Source organism: Anastrepha ludens, chromosome 3, assembly GCF_028408465.1.
Source record: "Anastrepha ludens isolate Willacy chromosome 3, idAnaLude1.1, whole genome shotgun sequence".
Taxonomy (NCBI): domain Eukaryota; kingdom Metazoa; phylum Arthropoda; class Insecta; order Diptera; family Tephritidae; genus Anastrepha; species Anastrepha ludens.
Window position 1 is genome coordinate 58,928,414 of NC_071499.1, and position 21,952 is coordinate 58,950,365.

The 21,952-nt window shown below is 35.9% G+C and overlaps 1 protein-coding gene across 3 annotated transcripts in view; it reads left to right on the forward strand.

Moving 5' to 3' along the window:
- The window catches only part of LOC128858050 (mitochondrial cardiolipin hydrolase), a 43,931-nt gene that overhangs the window by 2,479 nt on the left and 19,500 nt on the right, over window positions 1-21,952 (forward strand). For all 3 annotated transcript variants that reach the window (XM_054093979.1, XM_054093980.1, XM_054093981.1), the window contains exons 3-4: window positions 5,859-6,025; window positions 6,113-6,245. In XM_054093979.1, the coding sequence (XP_053949954.1) occupies window positions 5,859-6,025; window positions 6,113-6,229 (284 nt within the window). In that variant the 3' untranslated portion in view covers window positions 6,230-6,245. The remainder of the gene's footprint in view (window positions 1-5,858; window positions 6,026-6,112; window positions 6,246-21,952) is intronic.

Below are 21,952 nucleotides of genomic sequence, written 5' to 3' on the forward strand. Positions count from 1 at the left end.
ATTGAAGATTCTGCTAATAAGGCAGTCTGACCTATTCACCACGCTGACAAGGGATTCACCATGCTAGTGAGGGATACAACATGTTCATGTGATAAAGTAATTGTAAGAGACCTTCATTGCTTTTGGATATAGTAAAAAGCGTAAACATTAAACGCAAAAACAATTTTGTGCCGGGAAGGAGTCACAAATAAGTCATATTACTATTCCATTATATAAAAAAAATCATAGTTAATTAAAATAAACAAAAGCGAATTGCATATTTTTCACATATCACCGCTTCTAGTCTGGGCGAAAAAAGAGGCCTATACATATGTATGTAAATATGTGCAAAAGCTTTCAGTTGCGATCATAATTCACCATTTGTTCATTGCACCACTTGCAACAGCAATTCATGGTGCCAATCATTTTGTTTTATTCTATTACATTTTTAAAATTTTATTTTATTTATTTAAGAGGTAGTCAGAACTTTCAAACAAATTATTTTTTTTTTTGCATTTTTTTAAGTACTATATAATATCTTAAAAATATTGTGTGAAAATTTGAAGTGAATCCGACAAATACTTTTCGAGTTATTCAACAATTATCAAAGGACGCTCGGGCGCTTCGGAACAGATATCAAAACTTTAAATGCGTTTTTCTCAAAACTATGTGTTTTGAACTGGTGATCACTGTAACTTAAAAGCGCTTGGCAGATTTCAATAAAATTATACTGCTTTTGAAAAACATTAAAAACTCGTGCCTGATCAAACAATTTTTTTTTTCCAAATTTCGTTTTTTTTTTTTAACAGCTAATTGTCGGTTTCTTCTCGAAAATCTGAAAAACATTTCCTGAGGCCGCCATATTGTTCATTTAAAAAACAATCCGATCAGGCACAAGATTATCTATTAATAAAATTAATTTCTCTTGTCCGATTGATTTTAGATGAATCTCCAAGGACTTGTGAAGACCACCGCAAGGGACTTCTAGAGAAATGGGCTCCACAGAAACAGCGATAACTTTTACAATTATTAATTTTTTTTCTGAAATTTTGCTAAAGTCCAGTCGAAACATAATGCAATGATGCTATATTTTTATTTTTGTAAAATAAAGCAATTGACTAGCAAAAAAAACAAAAATTTTTGAAAATCATCATTTTTTCGGGCCTCTGACTACAAAAAAAAAATTGTATAATAAATTTAAGGCAATTTAAGGCAAATTTAGACAACGAGTTTTTCAATAATCTTTTGCGAAAAACTGGGAGTATTAATTATCTTAAAATAAATTACATATTAATATTCTTTCCTAAATGAATATAAATTTTTTTAATAAAAAAATGATCAAAACAATATTTTTAGTGATAATTAATATAAAATTTGAGATACATGCGAAGACCAATATGTTAAGGGGTAACACCACTCTACACGCGTAAAATAAACACGATTTTTAAAGCATTTTTTTGTGTAGAAAGAAAAGGAAAACAATCACTCTGATTTGGGAAGTTATTACTTATATACTAAAATACAAAACTACAAAGTTTGATCGAAAAATTTTACAAAATGGCGGCATTGGAGACATTTTTGTAATGTGGTTTCTCTTGAAGGAGCTCCGCGGCACGCAGCACAGAGGGTGCAAATTTTAATCTGGAACAAGGAAATTTTTTTTTTCTTAATCTAGATAAGAATAGCTAGAGAAACACGTAGGGGATTTAAAAAATATTTATTTTTGTGGAATTAGCAAGCATTTGAAGGAAAAAACTCTATTTTGGACTAAAAAAACGGCACTTAAATAATTATAACAATCGTTTAAATTAATCTATCGAAAATCCCCTACGCTCTTCTCTTAAGAAGGTTATTATACAGACGTAGTGAAAAACCTGATTAAAAATATTTAAAATTGTTTGAGTTATGCTGCGTGCCAATTTCAGAAAACGTGTTTTGAGAAAAACGCGTTTAAAGTTTGGAAATTTGGAGAAATCGTTAGGTAGCAGTCACTAACGCTTTGTTAAAAGCTTAAAATATTTATAAAATAAACTTCGGTAACGTATAAAACTTTTTGTTCTGTATTTTAAAAGGTTCAAAGAATGTTTTAAGCTTATAAAAAAAAAATCAATTTTTTGAAATTTCTACAGTGGTGTTACCCCTTAAAGAGAATCCTTGTAAAATTTTAAGTTGAAAAAAAAAGCATTTCGAGAAAAACGCGATTAAAGTTTTCATTCTCATTCATCTTTCGTTCGACGCTCATCACTTCACTGATTTTATAGGGGCTTTTTAGACTTTCTACTAAGTTAAAAACATCGAAAATAAATTCCTTAGATTGTAAATGAAATTTGAAAGCAAAAAAAAAAAATGGAAAATTTTAAAATACTGGAGGAGCTGGCCCCCTTAACAAACAAAATATCCAATAGAAATAATTTAGATGGCGGAATAACGTTTAACGGGTTCGCCATTAATAAACATAATTATATGTGGACGTATTTTTCACGAAATCGAACACGACAGCATTGAAAATGATAAATTGATAGAAGAGGAAGGTCCTGTAAATGGTACACGTTTTCCAGAGTACGAAATTTTAACTGAAAACCGGGATAAGAGCTAATCAATTCAAGTATTATCAATTTGTCCTTGTTGTTGTTGTTGTTGGATCAGTATAAACATTGCCGCATAAATGTTTTTTTGAAATGCTGCTGGAATGACAGTCCTTAGCGGGATTTAAATGCGGGTCGTTCGGATTGCCTAATGGCGTAGCACTAAAATCTTTGTTTTGGGTCATTATCTTGTTGAAATTACCAAGTTGTCCCATTAAGGCCCAGTTTTTCGACACTTTGACTTAAATTTTCTTTACGAATGTCGCGATACACATGCTTGTCCGTTGTCTTATCTATGAACACGAGCTTTCCGGCACCAGATACCGCGAAATATCCCCAAACCACCACTTTTCCTCCACCGCACTTTATTTGGCTTTCGCCAAATCTTTTGTGCTCCATCTGACCCAAATAAATTGAATTTTGATTCATCACTAAATATGGTGGTGTTCTAAAAGCGTCGGGCTTATTTAAATGCTGTTTAGCAAATTCTAGCCTCTTTTTCTTATTTACCTTCGAAATGAAGGGTTTGCGTCGAGGTATCCGGCCATGATACCCAGCCTTATATGGGGTATTCCGAACAGTTCGGGGGTTGAAATTGATTTCAAATGAATTTTGCAGGGTCTCGCACAATTTAACAGCCGAAGTTTTTGAATTTTGTGCCACCGTGGATACGATAATTCGCTCCTGTCGTTCGGTTAATTTTTTTTCAGCGGCCAGATCTGCTCTCGGGAGCTATTTTGCCAGCATTGCAATAATGCGTAACGATGTTTCGAACGCTGGACCATAATTTATCGACAAGTTTGTCAATTTCGCGGTAGGATTCTCTTTTCCAAAATATAGTTTTATCTTTCATTGACGTAGTTCTACGGAAATTTCAGCACCACGGCCCATTTTGGTCTATACCCGTTGAAATCGCGATCAAAAGTGATTGCGACCGTATGCAATTCCTAAAACGTTATTAATTTTTTTTGTTCAGATACCTAAGAAAGAAATACATCTAGAAAATACCGTTTTCTATTTTTTGTATACTTTTATTAGAAGAAAAGTTATAGCACTGAGAACTGTAGAACGAGTGTGCCAATACTTTTTTGACTCACTGTTGTATATATTAAATTGTCAGTGCTGCCAATTTAACGGCGAAAAACAAAACACGAACAGAACGCATATTAAATTGAACCAGGGGGTCGATTCTCGTTCTGTGTAAATGTGAAATGAGAAGTTGTTTCCCGTTTCGATTACGTTTTCGATTCGCGTTCCGTGAAAAAACGAAAAGAACCGTCAAAATATTTTCATATGAAAATTTTCTTTTCACTGAAAATTTGTGTGTGAAAAAGTGGAGAAGGATGCACGTCCATCAGCTATCTGTTAGTTGACTAAATGACAGTCCAGAGTATTGTTTACAAGCGCGCGGAAGCATTTTGCAGAAAGTAAACGCGAAAAAAAGAAAATCAGTAATGGATTTGAAACGTAATAGTACTACAATTGCATTAAATTTGGCTGGAAAATCACAACCAGCGATTGTTCGTGAGTTCGAGCACCTTAAAGTAAATAAAGTTTTTGTTTATCGCACCATTACTCTTTACAATGATACTGGTAGCATCGCGAAACGTCATGGAAATGCCAATCAAATGGCGAAAGAACTGAAAATATCTGACCGTAGCATCCACCGCATATTAAAAAATGATCTTAAATTCAAGCCTGACAAGATCCAAAAGGATCATGCGCCAAGCAGCAGCTAATCAGATTTGAGAGAACGAAGGAGTTGCTTCGTTTGATCGAAAGTGGTCAATTTCCGAACATTGTGTTTTCTGATCAGAAAATTTTTCAAATTGAGCAATTCGTAAACTCCCAAAACGATAGGGTTTATTTGACTGAGAATTTGAGTCATCGATTGGCCACCAGGAGGCAGTACCCGCCACAGGTAATGGTTTGGGCCGCTATAACCGCAGATGGGCGCTCTCCAATCGCTTTCATCTAGCCTGGCGTCAAGGTAAATGCGAAAAATTATCGAGAAAGGAGGTTACTTTGAAGCCGTGGGAAGAAAAACATTTCGGTGGTAGACCATGGACGTTTCAACAGGACTCGGCACCTTCTCACAAAGCTCGAGTGCACCAATAATGGTTAAGAAACAACGTTCCGAACTTCATAACGCCCATACAATAGGTCTCAAATTCACCAGACGCGAATCCGATGGATTATTCTCTTTGGGCCATTTTGGAGAGCAAAGTCCGAACTGAAAAAAGCCATTGTCCACGAGTGGGTCAAAATACCTATAAGTCACATTCGGGCAGCTTCCGATTGGTTTCTGGACCGTTTCAAGGCCATAGTCAAGGCAAAAGGTGGTCATATCGAGCAAAAATTAATTCATTCTTAATTTTGTATTATTTTCACACATTTTTTACTTTGAATTGAATAAAAGTAATTTTCAAAACTAAATTTTTGGCTTTTTACTTGGTTACACTTTGAGTGCGAACCCTGTAGTTTTAAACAAATGTAGCTTACAAATGTTTTTGTTAAAAACTAATGGAAAAAAAATAATGAATATGAATAAGTTTTATAATTGAATGTTGTTGGTAAAAGCATCTTCCACTATTTGCAAAACATGTTTTTTTGCAATGTTCAAAATATCACGATTTGAAATATTTGTAGGGGAACAAACACGAACTTCGGGTTCCTCAAAGTCCTCTAGATAAACCTCATCGTTGGTGGGATTTATCCATTTATCTTTGCACTATAAATTAAATTTACAAAAAAACCTCATCCTAAGATTCCTCATCATGAACTCTCTGCTCTAAATCAAGCAAAATAATTATTTGCGGCATATTTTCTTCAAATTTAAATAGTTCACCTTCTAAACAAATATCATTTGAAATTTGATATCACACATGCAAAAGTTTCATGGCTACAGTGGAAATTAAACACTTTTATCATGGCACAAACGAAAATCGCAAAATCGTTGGTGAAAAGTCAGGGTGAAAAGTGTCTGTGAAAACGAAAATGAAAACTTTTTTTCACTTAACGTTTACTTATAACGAGAATTGACCCCCAGATCTCTATCAGCATCACATCGTTGCTGTTGCAAATTGTTTTTCTAAAGCCCGATCATTGACCAATGGAGCACAGCAATCGATAATTATCCGTGTGCAATATTAGGACTGTTACTGTGATGCTACTTGATGGCGTCTACCGGTCTACCGTATAAGGCCACACGCGTACCAAACATCTGACTATTCCTAAGCACAGCTCATTTTTTTTCCTTTTTCTATACTCTATTTTTTTATGTTTTCTCTTCAGGCGTTGCGGTTCGTTGTCCCATGACTACAATGCTAATGCACCATAAATTTTGTTTGTTGGATGGTCCAAGGCGCGCGCGTACGGTTTTGGCCAATGTTGGAAAAACGTATGATTCAAAAACTTCCAAGGGTATCGTCATGTCTGGCTCACTAAACTGGACGATGCAGGTGAGCATAAATTTAATATTATAAAAAAAACTAAACGTGATTCAAATTACAAATATCTATACATATTTCGTTTCCAATTACTTATAGGGTTTTGGCGGTAACTGGGAAAATATTGTAATCAGCTCGAATAAAGTGTTATTGGAACAATTTGAGGATGAATTTGAACGTATGTGGCTAACGTTCGCACCAAAAATGAGTACTTAAACATGTAAAACCAAAGGTGGGTTAAATACGAAAATGGTTCCCACGATTATTTTGTGGTATTGAAAAATCTTACACACGCATTGTGATCGGCATTTGCGAATGCCATTAAATGTGCGATTTATTATAAAATGAACTCGTTTCACTGACCTTTCACCTTACACACAAACGTTATTGTTTTGCTGTTTCGGCTTTTTCTTTACTCAAAATTGCAGTATGTAATTATGACTTTCAGAAAAACCGATTATTGCATTTTTGTAATGTACATATATTCAAAAGTATACGCACGAAATTTGAAGTAGATCTAAACAATATACTTTCGGAGTAATACCTAAATATGTAGAGATGCCTCGGCACGTTTTAAGGTAGGTATTGAAACTTTAAACGTGTTTTTTTCAAAACGGCATTTTTCAAGTCGGTGTACACGATATCTCGAAAACGGCTTGTTTGATCGGTCAACCGTTTTAACTCAATCTTTAAAGATACATTTTCTAGTAATTAATCGTACCTTTTGTAAATTTGATACTTATTTTCCATTTTATAATCAATTTACGGCCAAATTTTAACGTAAAAATCGAAATCATTTCTTTTAAAAGCTGCCATTTTGTGAAAATTCACTATTTTGATTAGCCGAACGATTAATTACTAGATAATCTAATATATTAACAAAATTTGTTTGGGTTTTTGATTTCAGATAATCCAATCCTGAGTTACGATGTACACCGTAAATCGTCTTTTTTTAAAGGAGGTTCCAGAAATCGCCTGCAGCGCGCTCTATAATCAACATTTTCATAAATAAAAAATTTTGTTACGTTCTTGAAGGATGCTTTTATAACCGCCAAAAATTTTCAAATTAAAATATTCTGAAGTTTCTTCAGGATAAATCCTTGACAACCCGTCTTTTATTTGCTTCATAACTGCGTATAACCCCTTAATAGTTCTTAATGAAATTTATTTTCTTTTTTTCTACATTCTGATTTGGTCTATTGGAAAAGAATTTTGAAGTATGAATACAACGAAGCGTTCTCAACTGCAGTCGCTTCTACTTTACTGGAACGACACGGACTTATTTAATATGCCACTAAGGACCTGACACTTCTGACAGTATTCCCCAGACATTTATGGAAATTTTTATGTTGTTATGCAACAAGGAGAAGAAAAGGTGCGATTTTAAATTTTTCATCAACACCAGCGAGGCGAAACCGGATTTAAATATAGAAAAACTGAAAAATATGACGAATTGATAACCTAGCATTTTTTTAAGTCGATTGAGGAAACGGTTGTTCCTAACGGCACGCTTGCTATGTACTTGCATATGATATACTATCGTTGTTGTAAGGCTTTTTTTTCTCAAATTATCCCATGTTGACACTTTTTCCTTAGCCTTGCTTGTTCACATCTTCTGTAAATCTCTCATCAGTAGGGGGTCATTCTTTTTGTATTTTTGGTTATGCTCATCCAAAAACAAAAAAATGTATTTACAGCATTCTAATTAACAAGGTCGAGTTGTTAAGATAGTTGAGCCCATATTTATCATGTGAGTGAAGCAGTTGAAATGAAAGGCATTGACAGGATCCGACAACCCGAGAGCTCATTAAGTTTGTCACAATATGCCTGTAGCTGTTGCGTCCAACCCTTTTGCTATATTATGTGCTCTTAGGGAAGTTGTAATGTGGCGGAATGTAAAAATTCAAAAACAAAAATCATCTTAGCTCGAAATCGCTATAACAATTTGTATGAATAAAATATTAAATCCGGGATGTACTGTGAGCGTCAAAATAAAGTGTACAAAGCATTTTGTTATATATTAATATGGGTTTTATTTCAGTCTTTTATAACGATATAATATATTTTAATTTCATGTTTTTTAAATACATAAGTATTTGATTCTCTACTCAATACTAGAAAACAACAAAAAATAAATTACAACAACAAAAGTTTTAAAACGAAAACAAAATTTAGTGCATATTTTACGCGTCAAAATAAAGTGTACAGCCTACATCTGTAGCATTTTAGCAATGTTTACCGTAAAAAATACCGTTATATTTGGTGGTGTACTTCCTTTTTCGTTGCATTGAAAGTTTTTTTTTTATTGTATTTTAATTGGTTGCGATCGGTAGAGCGAAAAGTTTTTGTCTACAGTAAATTAAATTCTATTATTTATTATTTATTTCAATAATGGGTAAACAAACTTCGACTGATGTTAGAGAACTGGTACTAAAGTTTCGGAATGAAGGTAAGACCTTTCGTGAATTTGGCTCTATTGCCAACAGAAGCCGTAATACTGTGAAAAAAATAGTTGACAAATACAAAAAGCTCGGCAAAGTAGAAAATCGCCCAGGTGCAGGCCGTCCAAAAGTTTTAAATGATACTGAAGTAAGGTCTATAGTGCGTGATGTGAAGAAAAATCCCTTTAAAAGTGAGGTCAAAATTTCACAAGAAGTTTCAACTGCATCAGATACTAGCGTAAATGCCAGCACAATACGTCGAGCGTTGCACGCAAATGGGTTACATGGAAGAAAAACCCGGTTAAAGTCTAGAGAACCAAAAATAGTGAGTATGCCAACCAAAATTTGATAACCACAGTTAAACACGGTGGTGATTCGGTGATGGTGTGGGGATGTAGTATGGCGGCAAGCGGATTTGGCAATTTGCTTTTTATTGAAAGTATCATGAACAAAACAGATTATCTGAATATTTTACAAAATAATTTGCTAACCAGTGTGCAGAAATTAGACTTGCAGGGTTCTTGGATCTTTCAACGAGATAATGATCCCAAGACAACAGCAAAAATAGTAAAAGAATGGCTGATTTATCGAGCCCCTAAGACATTAGATCATCCTCCACAGTCACCGGACTTAATTCCTATTGAACATTTGTGGGAGCATTTAGTCCGCCAAATCCGGAAAAGGACAATCACCAATATGGACATGCTGAAATTCGTTATAAATGAGGAGTGGGATAAAATTTCATCTGACGTGACAAAAAAACTAGTTGAGTCGATGCCCCGAAGACTGTCTTCTGTTATCAAAACAAAAGGGGAAATCAACAAAATACTAAATCGATATCATTTTTGTAAAATATATCTCTGTACACTTTATTTTGACGCGTAAAATATGCACTAAATTTTGTTTTTGTTTTAAAATTGTTGTTGTTGTAATATATTTTTTGTTGTTTTCTAGTATTAATTAGGAATCAAATACTAGTTTAAAAACATGAAGTGAAAATATATTGTTTTGTTATAAAAGACTGAAATAAAATCCATATTATAACAAAATGCTTTGTACACTTTATTTTGGCGCTCACAGTAGTTGATCAATGTTTTCATATGATTCCACTTAATTGCGGTTTTACCTCCACCCAGCTTCTGTAATTTGAACCTACTAAAGAGTGTTCAATTTAGAGGTATTGGATTTTAGATTGAAATTAAACAAAGGAAATTCAAATTGATTGGGAATTTTTATAATTTTTGTGTAGAACTGTTCATGACATTTTTTTTTTTTAATGAATCCCTTTCGAATGCTCGCCACAACTGCGCCGTAATTCGGATATCTGTAAACACCAATTTCGAACGGCTCGCTGGAAGTTTTCAGTCGGTATCTCGTGAAAAATTTTAGTAATGTTGGCTTCCAATGGCTCAATCGAAGCTGGTTTATCCGCAAACTATTTAGATTTTACGTACGCCCAAAAATAAAAGTCAAAAGGTGTGATATTAAACGATAATGGTGACCAAACTACTGCTGCGAGACGAGAGATAAATTGCTCAGCGCAAAAGCGACGCAGTAAATCCATTGTTTCACGGGTTGTATGGCAAGTAGCGCTGTCTTATTGCAACCAAGTGTCGTGGAGATCACGGGCTTCAATTTTCGCCTTCAAAAAGTCGTTTATCATGGCACGATAGTGTGCACCGTTCACTGTTACATTGGCGCCAGCTTCGTCTTTGAAGAAATATGGGCTAATAATTCCTCCAGCCCATAAGGCGCACCAAACGGTTGTTTTCAATAGATGTAATGGCTGTTCTTGAATGGCTTCGGGTTGCTCTTCAGCCCAAATATGACAGTTTCGCATATTGACGTAGTCATTAAGCCAAAAATGGGCCTCCTACATATGTACGGGCGATAAGTCGGCTTGAACGCGGCATAAACACTTCTCACAGAGCGTCGATTTAAGTAATACAATTTTACGATTTGTGAACATTGTTGAGGCGTGTCTTTCCATGATGAAATGTCAGTGAATACTAAAAAAAGGTATGTATTTAGTTTGACAGTAGTCACGCGTCATGAAGCTATGGTCCACCACGGACTATGAAGCTAAGAAGAAGAAGAATGAAAATTCGAAAAAAAGTAAAAATTGGCTAAAATGTGTATGTAAATAACTTAGGTTCGCCTACCCGGTTCTGAAAAAGTGCTAAAGGCAAAAATTGTGTATGTTGTGAGTCCGTAAATACTCGTATTTCGAAGAGAGCCTATGCGCTTAAAAAAAAGTGATAAGATTTAACTAAGTTTAAGATTTTTTTTGCAAGCTCACCTAAAAGAGGATGAAAAAATAAAGGAAGCATCACCCAAAAGTCCTCAAAGCCTTATGAATGCAAAATATTTAAAGAGAGTTTAAGATGAGAACGGTTTTAAAAGGCGTTTTCTCAATTTTATGCTAATAAATCTGATATATTTTTTAATAAATTCAGCCTCATCAATGTATGCGAATCAACGCCCTAATAGGAAGCCCTGGGTGAGTGAATCAATATGGTGCCTGACTGAGGAAGGGAGACGGGCAAAGAAAATGCGAGATCAAGCACTCTGATCACCCTTTTCTATTATAGTCACTGACCACGTAGCCTAGCAACAAATCTTAAATTCATCTCCATTTAAATATTTCTAATACATCTTGAAACTCATTAGTAGTGACACGTTTACAACACAACAAAATAAGAAAAAAAAATAAATAAATAAAAAAAAAACATTCCTTTTCTATGAACGCCACCTATCCATAGTGCACAGTTTGTGGTCCTTTGTCGATGCGAGTTCAACTCGAAACAGTTATGCTTCATTTAGCAGGGACATATGTCTGTATTTTAATAAGGCATTTGGCAGTTCAAAACGATTTTTTATTTCATAAATTTTCTCATATTTTGTACGCACACATGTATGGTATGTACTACATATGTATATATTAACAGATTTCTTTGCGGGAATAAGTTGTCTTAATTTGTTCTTTGTTGTTTTTTTTTTGCTCTGACATTTTTCGATAATTTAGAATCTTGGTATTACGCGCCTCAGGGTGGCATATCTACATACATAATATGTACATTTGTATATATGCTTACATATAAATTGATATATGTATTTGTTACATACATACATACATATACCTTCGATAGCAGCAAATTATCCAACCTCAAATTCGAAATTGTTTTATGCCTTCCTTTGTTGGTTAGTAATGAATTTGATTGCGGTTTGATGGCATTAGAAATTCGCCCTTCACTCTTTGTTGCTTCCCCCTATTTATATGTACGAGTATGTAAATACTTGTGGTCTGCTTTGATTTTGGAATTTTATACAGTTTGCATGTTTTTACGATGTGCCTTCTTTTGTTTGCCCCTGTCGTTAGTTCTGGCACTACAATTATTGCATTAATTGTTCTATTTTTTTGCTCCCTTTTTATAACAGTTTGCTTTGGCATTATCTCTTGTAACAGTGCGATTAGCTGATTGTTGCTGCTTGCTGCTTGCGTGTTTGTCTTGCTCCTAATCCATTTAATTGCAATAGAGTGATGCTCTGAATATATGGAATCATACTGAGCTGTATTTATTCTACAGCGGTAAGTAAGTGCAATTGGTAGGGGAGCAGATTTTTTATTTTTTTTCTGGTTTCAATGGTATATCCAAGTTAATGCAATAACTTCTCTACACCCCGGGGTTGAATTACCTCACTAAGATTAATAATCTGTCGCTGGCCACTCTAAGCCACCAACCGAGTCCACTACCGAGTCCTGAGAAACTCGGCAACCCAGAAAAGTCACTTAAGTGGCTTTCCAAGCCACTAGTAAAAATTTCCTCGCACTTATATGTTTACAGCTCGATTATGACTTCTTGAAGTATCCTTAATGGTTTGAGTTCCAAAGTAACGCTTGTCTCTCTGAGCTTTCTTCCTAAATAAATCTTTTCTCTCTCTTAATTCTTTTATCGGTGTGTGTCCTACTTATTCAAATAATCGCGTAAAGTGTTTCGGTGAGAAAGTTTTAGATCTACTTAAGGTGTCCAATATCTTAAGGGGTCCCGGTGGTCTAGAGCTCAAAAATTTAGGGTATTTTCACGATTTTTTTTACAATAAAAAAAATGAAAACGATATTTAAATTTTTTAGGCTTTTTATTTAACTTCTTTTACATACAAAAAAGAAAACACCCACCTTCATGGACAATAGATCTACTGCGGAGGATTTTGGATACGATCTGACGCGATGCAAATCAGGAACAAAGTTGAAAATGAAGAATTATTAATAATTAATAATATTTTAAAAAATATTTATGTCAACCAATTCTTATTCATTAAACTGATCTCTTTATTAATGAATTCAGGTTTTTTTTTAATCAAAGCTTATTTGTATGTGATTTTACTTCTAAGGTAATAAAAGTCAAGCTTTCTTTTCGCTAATAAATGGGCGATTGAGGTGAGTGATGGATCAGAATCTACAATATCTAAAATTTCTCTTGTTCTTTCTTATACAAGGTCGCGCAAAATTAATCACCCAATTTGATTTTGGACAAATTTTTACTAAATAAAACAATTATTTTGAGTGCTGGAATATTTATTATGACCTTTACTGCAGCTGTCTACTTCACAAGTGTGGGTGATGGGTTATACATTTTGCACCACCTTGTATGCTATTACTGATAAATGTGCCAAGTTATAACTCTGTAATTACAATTATCTGATTTATGCCAGAATTTTTCCCATTCCCATCAGTATTCAAATCCCTAAAAAAATGTTGCTATATCACAAGACCTCACTAAATGTACTTCGGATTTACCTCGACGGACTTTTATAGGGGTTTTTAACAAGAGGTGTTATTTTGATATTTCCCAATAAGAGGTGATTATTTTGATATTCAAAGAAAAATGGTATTTTTTAATATAAATGATCGGATGTTTATTTCATTATAAAAAGGAAGGTATGCCGTTAATAGTGGAAAATAACATCAGGTAAATGACCACCACGTCCACGCTTACAGGACAATATCCTTTTCACGAAACTTTCCATAACCGAATTGCAAAGTGGCTGCCCTATGTCCTCGATAGCCTCACGAATTCCGAATTCCATCTCTGAGGTCTTTGATCGACTCTGTGCTGTTGGTGTAGACCTTCTCTTTCACGTGGCCCCAAAGAAAAAAGTCATAAGGTGTTAAATCACAAGATCTCGGTGGCCCATTGAGATCACCTCTTCGAGAGATAACACGGTCCGGAAACTTTGCCCGTAAAAGATCAATGGTTTCGTTGCTTGTGTGGCACGTAGCGCCGTCTTGTTGAAAATAAACGTTGTCCAGATCAATACCATCCAATTCCGGCAATAAAAAATCGTTAATCATCTCTCGCTAGCGCAATCCATTCACCTGTAACACCTGTTATTGGAAAACCTTTTAATACGTTTTTTAGACAAGAACTTGCCACAAGTGTGTGTGTGTTTACTTTGTTCGCGTTTCTTGCTATTTTTACTATTTTACTACCACGCACAAAGGACGAACTGTTTGTAAAAAAGGAGCAGGGGAAGGCATATTGCAAGAGGCGCTGCAGTCATCCAAATTAAGTGATTTTTTACAAAATATTAGCATAGAAACGTATTTGTTTCCATCAATAATATAGAAGGGGTTTTAGTTTTGTCCATTGATTTTTTGACTAAAATGAACTCTTTTATGCTAAACTTTTGATATAAAAATTTGGCTCACAATTATGCTGTTTAATTTTTTTATTTTTGAATGTTTTCTTTCTCACTGAAGAGCTACATGTTTCAATATTTGGTAATACTCATTTGAATTCGTCCACAAGTTGCCTCTTTTTCACTCAACACAATGCACAATATTTCGATTTTTCTGGATATTCTGTGAGAAATATTTTTTTCCTGATTTTTTTTTTCTAAATTTTTTGGTTATTTACTTGTTTAGAAAAATTCAAATTTTTGCTTGTAAATCGCTCTGAGCCACGCATGCACAAATTTAGAGTAAAAAATACTTTTTCCGTGCATGAAGATAATCTCGGCAAAGTAGATTGTGGAAGAACTTTTCGATTCGCTTGTATGCAGGAAAAAGGTCTTTACTAAATAAATCAAAAATTCGGAAAAACGGCTTGAGTTATCGCTCGTGTGCTGGGAAAACGTGTTTACTCAAAAAATCAAAAATTTGAGAAAAACAGTTTGAATGCTTTCAATTTACTATGCCTTCGTAAATGACGCATAAAGACACATTTTGATCTAATTAGATATCGTTAACAGACATCGTCATGCATTCTTATAGACCTTAAAAAAGAGTTGATGGTATTTCTGTGTATTTATCGAAATCGTGCGATTTGTACGCCCGAAATTTGTATGCCTTGTGTCTGATTGTAAATTTGAAATTTCGAAATGAAAATTTGTGTCTCCCTAGCAATAGGGGCACACATACATTATCGTACATCTTAATAGTCCTATTTACGTTGCCTCAGCGATCCTTATGTTCATATTTCATTATACGCTATAAAGATCCTTTTCGATCCCCGTCAAACTATTTATACCTAATATCCATGCCAATAAGTGTCTACACTCTCCTTCCTGTGCTACCGCCGGCTCCACGTTCATTTCTATATGGCAGCGCATGCAACACGTGGCAAAAGCGCAATATTAATTTTCAAACAATCGTTTTTTGATTGCGACAGTGAACAGTTAACCAGTTACAGAACAAACGCCATTTAATATATACACACATACATACATACGTGCATACATACAAACAATATTGTATTGGAGTTTTAATGGACAGTCAATGGAACACACGTGATACCAATACGTGATTGTCTGTATATGTGTAGGCATATCTGTATATATGAAGCAATACACAATGTGATCACCAGGGAGGCAGACGGGGGCTGAACGCATCGCAAAGCCTTACACAATCGCCTTTGGGTATTTTGCTACCGATCTCGGCGTGGTGGTCCTGCTGGTAGTAAAGTGGAGGTTTAGTGTGCAAACTGGCAAACTGGCAAACGTGTTTCAACACGCCACACTCATAGCCAAATAGGCGCAGCTGTAGTAAGAAACTGTTGCACAAAAGAAGCTGTTGCTTACAAATTCTTTTACAAAACAACCACAACCACAGACGAAGAGAAGACAACGCCAGACAAGATGTGGTGAGGCCAGTAACAGTTGAAGTCACACAGCGGCTGCCACTTAATGCGACAGATGTTCACCGAAATACGGTCACTGCCATGCTATGAGTATTTTATGAAAATGGAGTAAATTGTAATGAGGCAGGCTATGGGTAGGACGAGTTAGACGCAACAAAGGAAAAGTGCTAGCAACAGTACCCTGCAGGGAAATCCACTAGAACCTAGCTGGTGCACTTATAGTTGCTTGAGAACCAGTAATAATTCGCGTTGTTTCACTTTTCTCAACTCGAGTTAAGTTTTTACTACCTATGTATATCCGAAACTGTAGGCAACTAACGAGGCCCCCATCTCGTAATGTGTGAAAAGGACAATTTTTATTATTCTAGGTTCAAGTAACAAAGCCACAGAGGCGAGGTAGATATTGCAATTAGCATGAGGAAATGCTCAAAATGAGGAGCAGTGCAACCGATTGTCCACTGTCACACTGCCCGTCCAACCGACCTGAAGAGTGTACAAAGGGCTACCCACATTGAAGTTGATGGTACATTTCAGAGAAATCTATTGCTATCCATGCGCGGTTAGGTTAAGAAGAGTGGAAAAGAGGTTCTAACTAAGAACCCTTAAAAATTCTTAGAAAATTCAAATTCATTCCGCTGTACTGGCCAGTGTACACCTACATATGTTGGGCCCTTTCCCACTCACAACCGCACCTGTTCACTGATGGCAAAAAAGTGGGTGAATAAATCTTTTCCTCATTAAGCCAAGTTCAAGCTACCGACCTATCAGAATTACAGTGTACAGTGCCCAAATGTATGTAGCTATCACAGTATGTGACTACTCACTAAAGTAATACCCTTTGAAACTTATTCAGATACGCCGCACACCGGTTCTACAAACAGGTGATTTCTCAGTGCAAAAGGAAGATAGAGTTTATCACGGCTTCCTGTGTTCTGCCCTTGCATTTTGGTGGACTTTGAGTCAGCTCAGCAACAGCTGGACGAGAGTACATATAAACAAGGTCAAGATTTCGGTCTGACCTGGGCTCGAGGGTACGTTTAAGGCAAAAAAAAGCCACAACTTTCGGTAGTGGGGGTATTTTAGTGATCATGCGACGATACTTAACTTAATTTCGAATCCGTTTTGCCATAATTGTCTGGAGGATGTTGAAGTGTAATCATCTCAAAAGTGTGCTTTACATCGGATCGGGATTGGAGTCAAAAAATGTATCGATTATAACATACATATGTATATAAACACAGGAGAGTAATGAAACCATCTATGGGGATCGTTACAGGCAGCAACTCATACATTTAGAACGAGTTGCCTATCAATGTATTTTCCATGAGCAACCCATTAAAACCTACTGTGAAAATAGTGAATGCCAAGTCTTGCCACAGCTGCTAGGTTTGGCCAATCTGCTATGGTGAAAAACGGAATTGAGTGAGCAACTTTGGCTGCCACGTCACAGGGTACTCGACGTCCGAAATGTGACCTTGAAAGTGTAATTTGAAAATAACGAGCCAAGGAGCACCGAGAGATTGGTAACTCCTGAACGAGTCAGGCTAGAAAGCCCATTGTATTCAAAGCTCTGGAAAGCAAAAGGGTAGATAGTCTAGCTTTGACAGCGCTAAAGAGATAGGATCTAACAGAGACAGAGACAGAGAAAGGGGTAACTAGTTCTGTGAGAGTTTTATATTATTTGGTGAATCGGAAAATATCCTCCAGTTTGAGTGAACGAATATTACTCATTCTCATGACATCGGAACCCAAAATTCGTAGCCTTGCTTTAGAAAAGGCAGGACACTCGCAGAGAAAATGCTCAGTGCTAATCCCGACCATCAACCGAACGTCTTTCCTTCCAAATTCTAGTAGAAAGTTCGACACTTTTCTGTTTGGGCTTGTCACAACAAACTATGCAGCTCTGCAGTGTTCTAGACTGGATCATCGCTCTTTGTGTAAATTGCATACATCATCGCTGATCTAATTCATGATTCCTGTAGAACTGAATCCGTTTATTGGCTCTGATCCCTGTGAGAGAGAAAATGAGAAATTTTAAATCGCAAAAATATCTTTCACTGGTTTCGGGTTTCCTCCTGGGTAATTGGACGATTTTTTTCCATATTCATATATACATACATATATTCATGCATTAATATGTGTTAGTGGTAGTAAAGAACCAGTAAGATTCCTGAATTTGCCAATCATCTGCATTCATGCTAAATACATTCGCTTGCTCAAAATTTGCGAAATGAGAAGCAGACACTTATGTATGTATGTGCATACATACGTATGTATGTGTGTGTACTTATAATTCGTTGTTTTTAGTTTCGAGAATGCCGTCACCGTAATCTTCTTACTGTTTTACCAAATGCCGAGTAGCCCTAAGTTATTGTTTTCTTCAGAAGTAATGACTACGCGCTTGCAGCCTTCATTTTTCCCTCTTCCAACAACACTATCGACTATCCCGTCGTCAAGTACAAAATGCCTACATTTGTATATACATATGTATGTATTTATATGGTATAGCTTGTACTCTTGTCTGTAATTTTTGCACATGTCTACTTCGTGTCTGATTGCATTTTGATCCTTTCAATTCCAGACCTTTTTGTTTTGCTGACTTGTTTTGCTTTTAAACACGCACAGACATACATATGTACATATCCCTAAATAAATATGCACATAGTATGTGTATATGTATGTATGTATGTATGAATCAGTCAGTACTTTCTGTTGTCGCTCCTTCAAAGTCAGCGTCGATATTTGCATCCTGCTACTCATTATTATTTCGGCAATTTTTGTTTTCGTTTCTTACTGATTATCGTTATGAATACTTCTCTTTCTTACGTTGTTTTTAACTGTTCTTCAAAACGAAAATACATCTACGTTGTGTTAAAGCGGCCTAAATTTTGTGAGTTTTCAAACCAAATCCTATGCCTGCGCCGCACAATGGAGCAGCAGACGAAAAAAGCTGACAAAAATTAAATGTTTTTAAAATCTCCGGTAACAATTTTTGTTTATTGTTTCGAATATGTGAATGTAAATAAATATAAATAAAATAATAATAAGCTAAACTTTGTGTGGAAATATATCAAAAAATTTCAACAAATTTTCATCAATATTTCTCACTTTTTAAACACAATTTTTAAGAATATATATACATATATATGACTTGAGCTTCCAGGTAGCTTCCTAAAATTTTACTTTCTATCGATTTATATGTAAAACCTTTTAAAAAGTTTCCTAGAATACGACGAAAAAAGGTCAGCCCCGGGTGTTCAACCGAAGATTTTAATACAGATGTCCAATGGAGGGTTAATGTGCCATCATTTGTCGTGGGCCGTGCGCTATACGTAGTTTAGTAGTGGGTGTTCATTGGTAGCACAGGCTATATGCAGTTCATACACGGTGGCACAAAAGAAGTCATCCAATTTTGTTTTTGAATAATTTTTTTTACTAAATTTAAAAAAATATTTTTAGTGATGCAAATCTTTATTTCGACCTTTACGCGGTCCATTGCTTATTTGTTTGTATACTCCAGCTGTCAAATTAACAAATAAAAAATATTTTGAGTAATGGAAATCTTTATTTTGTATACTTCTTGGATGCTTCCTATCTAGTTCACAAGTGTCAAAAATGATTGACGTGCGCCGACATTTACAAAAATTATAAATCTTCTGATAGGAGGGTGATTAATTTTGCCCCACCTTGTATAAGTAAGCGTTTCATGGCAAAGAAGTTTCTGATTCTGCTGCCAGCATTTGGCCTATTCGCGTTGTGTTGGATGAAAAAGGTGCTGCATCTTCTACGCGCTATTGCAGGCCCTTGAAAATTGAATTTATCAAGAAATCAGACTAGTAGAGTAGAGTAGACTAGACAAAGTAGAGTTACTAAAGAAATTGGAAACGATATATAATATTATATAATGAAAAATATCAGCACACTTTAATGCTTACTATAATTGATCGAAAAGTTTATAATGCTTTCACTCAGACAACATCCCCTCAAAAGTTGCGCCATATTTTGAGATTTGAAAAATATTGAAGAAATGGTAAAACGACAAACACAAACAGATGACAGCTTTGTACTATCAATATTACCTTTCGCATCTCTATTATAAACGATGAGTACAAAAGTAGTGAAAGAGAAAATTATTGAGAATAAAAAATGAATTAAAAAGTGATGCGATCTGATTTCTGATGTTCCTAAACCAGGCTTTGGAAATTCTAATGAGGACAGAACTCTGGGACAGCTCTTTAGAGAGATAGAGGTTTCGGCCGATTCCCAAATCACTGCTAGACACTTTATGGCCAAATAGGCTTTGTATAATAGGTCTTCAACAATGTAAATTCTGACAAAAGTCAATAACTTCGGTTGTAAGCGTAATATTAAAAGAATAGATGTACCACTTCCTAGCTTAGCCGTTTGCTTGGTACCAACTTTTAGTTGATTCCGCCCCACTGTGGGCCCTCACTGACTCCAATTTGCACACAAAATGCATATACTCGTATGCACATACATATGTATATGTACAGCAAATATTTTTTCTTTTGTATTTTTAGGCATTTTAATTTTTGTTTTTTTATTCCTGTTTTTCCTTTTTTTTTGCATTTCTCATTTTTTTCTTTTATGTGCGTATTTCCTTTTGAATCTGTTTTTTTTCCTCATACAAATGCTTAAGCAGTTACCGCCTTGCGATTGTCCGTCGACTCTTGGACAAAGTGATCGTTTCGGCAATGTGGCTTTGCCTAGTGGCCTATTGCGCCAACTGTACTTATGCTGCGTATGTTTTGTCATCTTTCTTATTTCTTTTTTGGCTCGTCTGCACCATCATTCAGAGTGTTGCAAATAAGAAAGCGAACAGAAATACTCCATTGTGATAACGCAATAATCGTAATAAGCGACAGAACTTCTAAAAATTTGGTAGATGGATGGCACACAGCGGACGTAAGGGTACAGGCCAACAGGCTAAGAAGTCATTTTTTGTTATTGCAGCTTGCAACATAAGCATTTGCCATCATCACTCATTACTTTGTTTTTTTTTTTTTTGATTGTTGTTATTTCAGCTGAAATTGCACTGTACTTTGTTTAATTTTATGTTTTAATATCATGTTTTGGGCAAATGGTCGCTTGGTCGCTGCGCCACAAGAAGATCCACAAAGTGGATAATGTTGTACGCTTTTTGGCTTCAATGGCAATTAGTTGAGAGAGTTGAAAAGATTAGGGATCTTTTTTTCATTGAAAAAAAAGAGCTCCACTCTTCCTAACTTTATAGTGCCCTTTAATTCTTCGTTTACTCAACTGACTGATAAAGATGAATTTGCTGGCTTAGAAATTACGATAAGGCTAGAGTCGATATTCACATTGTTCAACTATTCTCTTGTCTGGTAATGCCGGTGAGCAAAGAGTGTAGATATTTTATGATTTATATTCTTCTTCTTCTTAATTGGCGCTATAACCGCTTACGCGATTTTGGCCGAGTTTAACAAAGCGCGCCAGTCGTTTCTTTCTCGTGCTAACCGGCGCCAGTTGGACACACCAAGTGAAGCCAAGTCCTTCTCCACCTGATCTTTCCAACGCAGAGGAGGCCGCCCTCTTCCTCTGCTACCACCAGCTGGTACCGCATCGAATACTTTCAAAGCCGGAGCGTTTGTATCCATTCGGACGACATGACCCAGCCAACGTAGCCGCTGGATCTTTATTCGCTGCGCTATGTCTATGTCGTCGTAAAGCTCATACAGCTCATCGTTCCATCGTCTGCGATATTCGCTGTTGCCAACGTGCAAAGGTCCAAAAATCTTACGCAGAATCTTTCTCTCGAACACTCCAAGCGTCGCTTCATCGGATGTTGTCATCGTCCAAGCTTCTGCGCCATACGTTAGGACGGGCATGATGAGAGTCTTGTTGAGTGTTAGTTTTGTTCGTCGAGAGAGGACTTTACTACTCAATTGCCTACTTAGTCCAAAGTAGCACTTGTTGGCAAGAGAGATTCTACGTTGGATTTCAAGGCTGACATTGTTATCGGTGTTAATGCTGGTTCCTAAATAGACGAAGTCTTTTACAACCTCAAAATTATAACTGTCAACAGTGACGTGGGTGCCGATACGCGAGTGCGCCGACTGTTTGTTTGAAGACAGGAGGTACTTCGTTTTGTCCTCGTTCACCACCAGACCCATTCGCTTTGCCTCTTTATCCAGTTTGGAGAAGGCAGAACTAACAGCGCGGTTGTTAAGGCCGATGATGTCAATATCATCGGCATACGCCAGCAATTGTACGCTCTTATAAAAAAATTGTGCCTGAGCGATTAAGTTCTGCGGCTCGCACGATGCTCTCCAACATCAGGTTAAAGAAGTCACACGACAGGGAGTCACCCTGTCTGA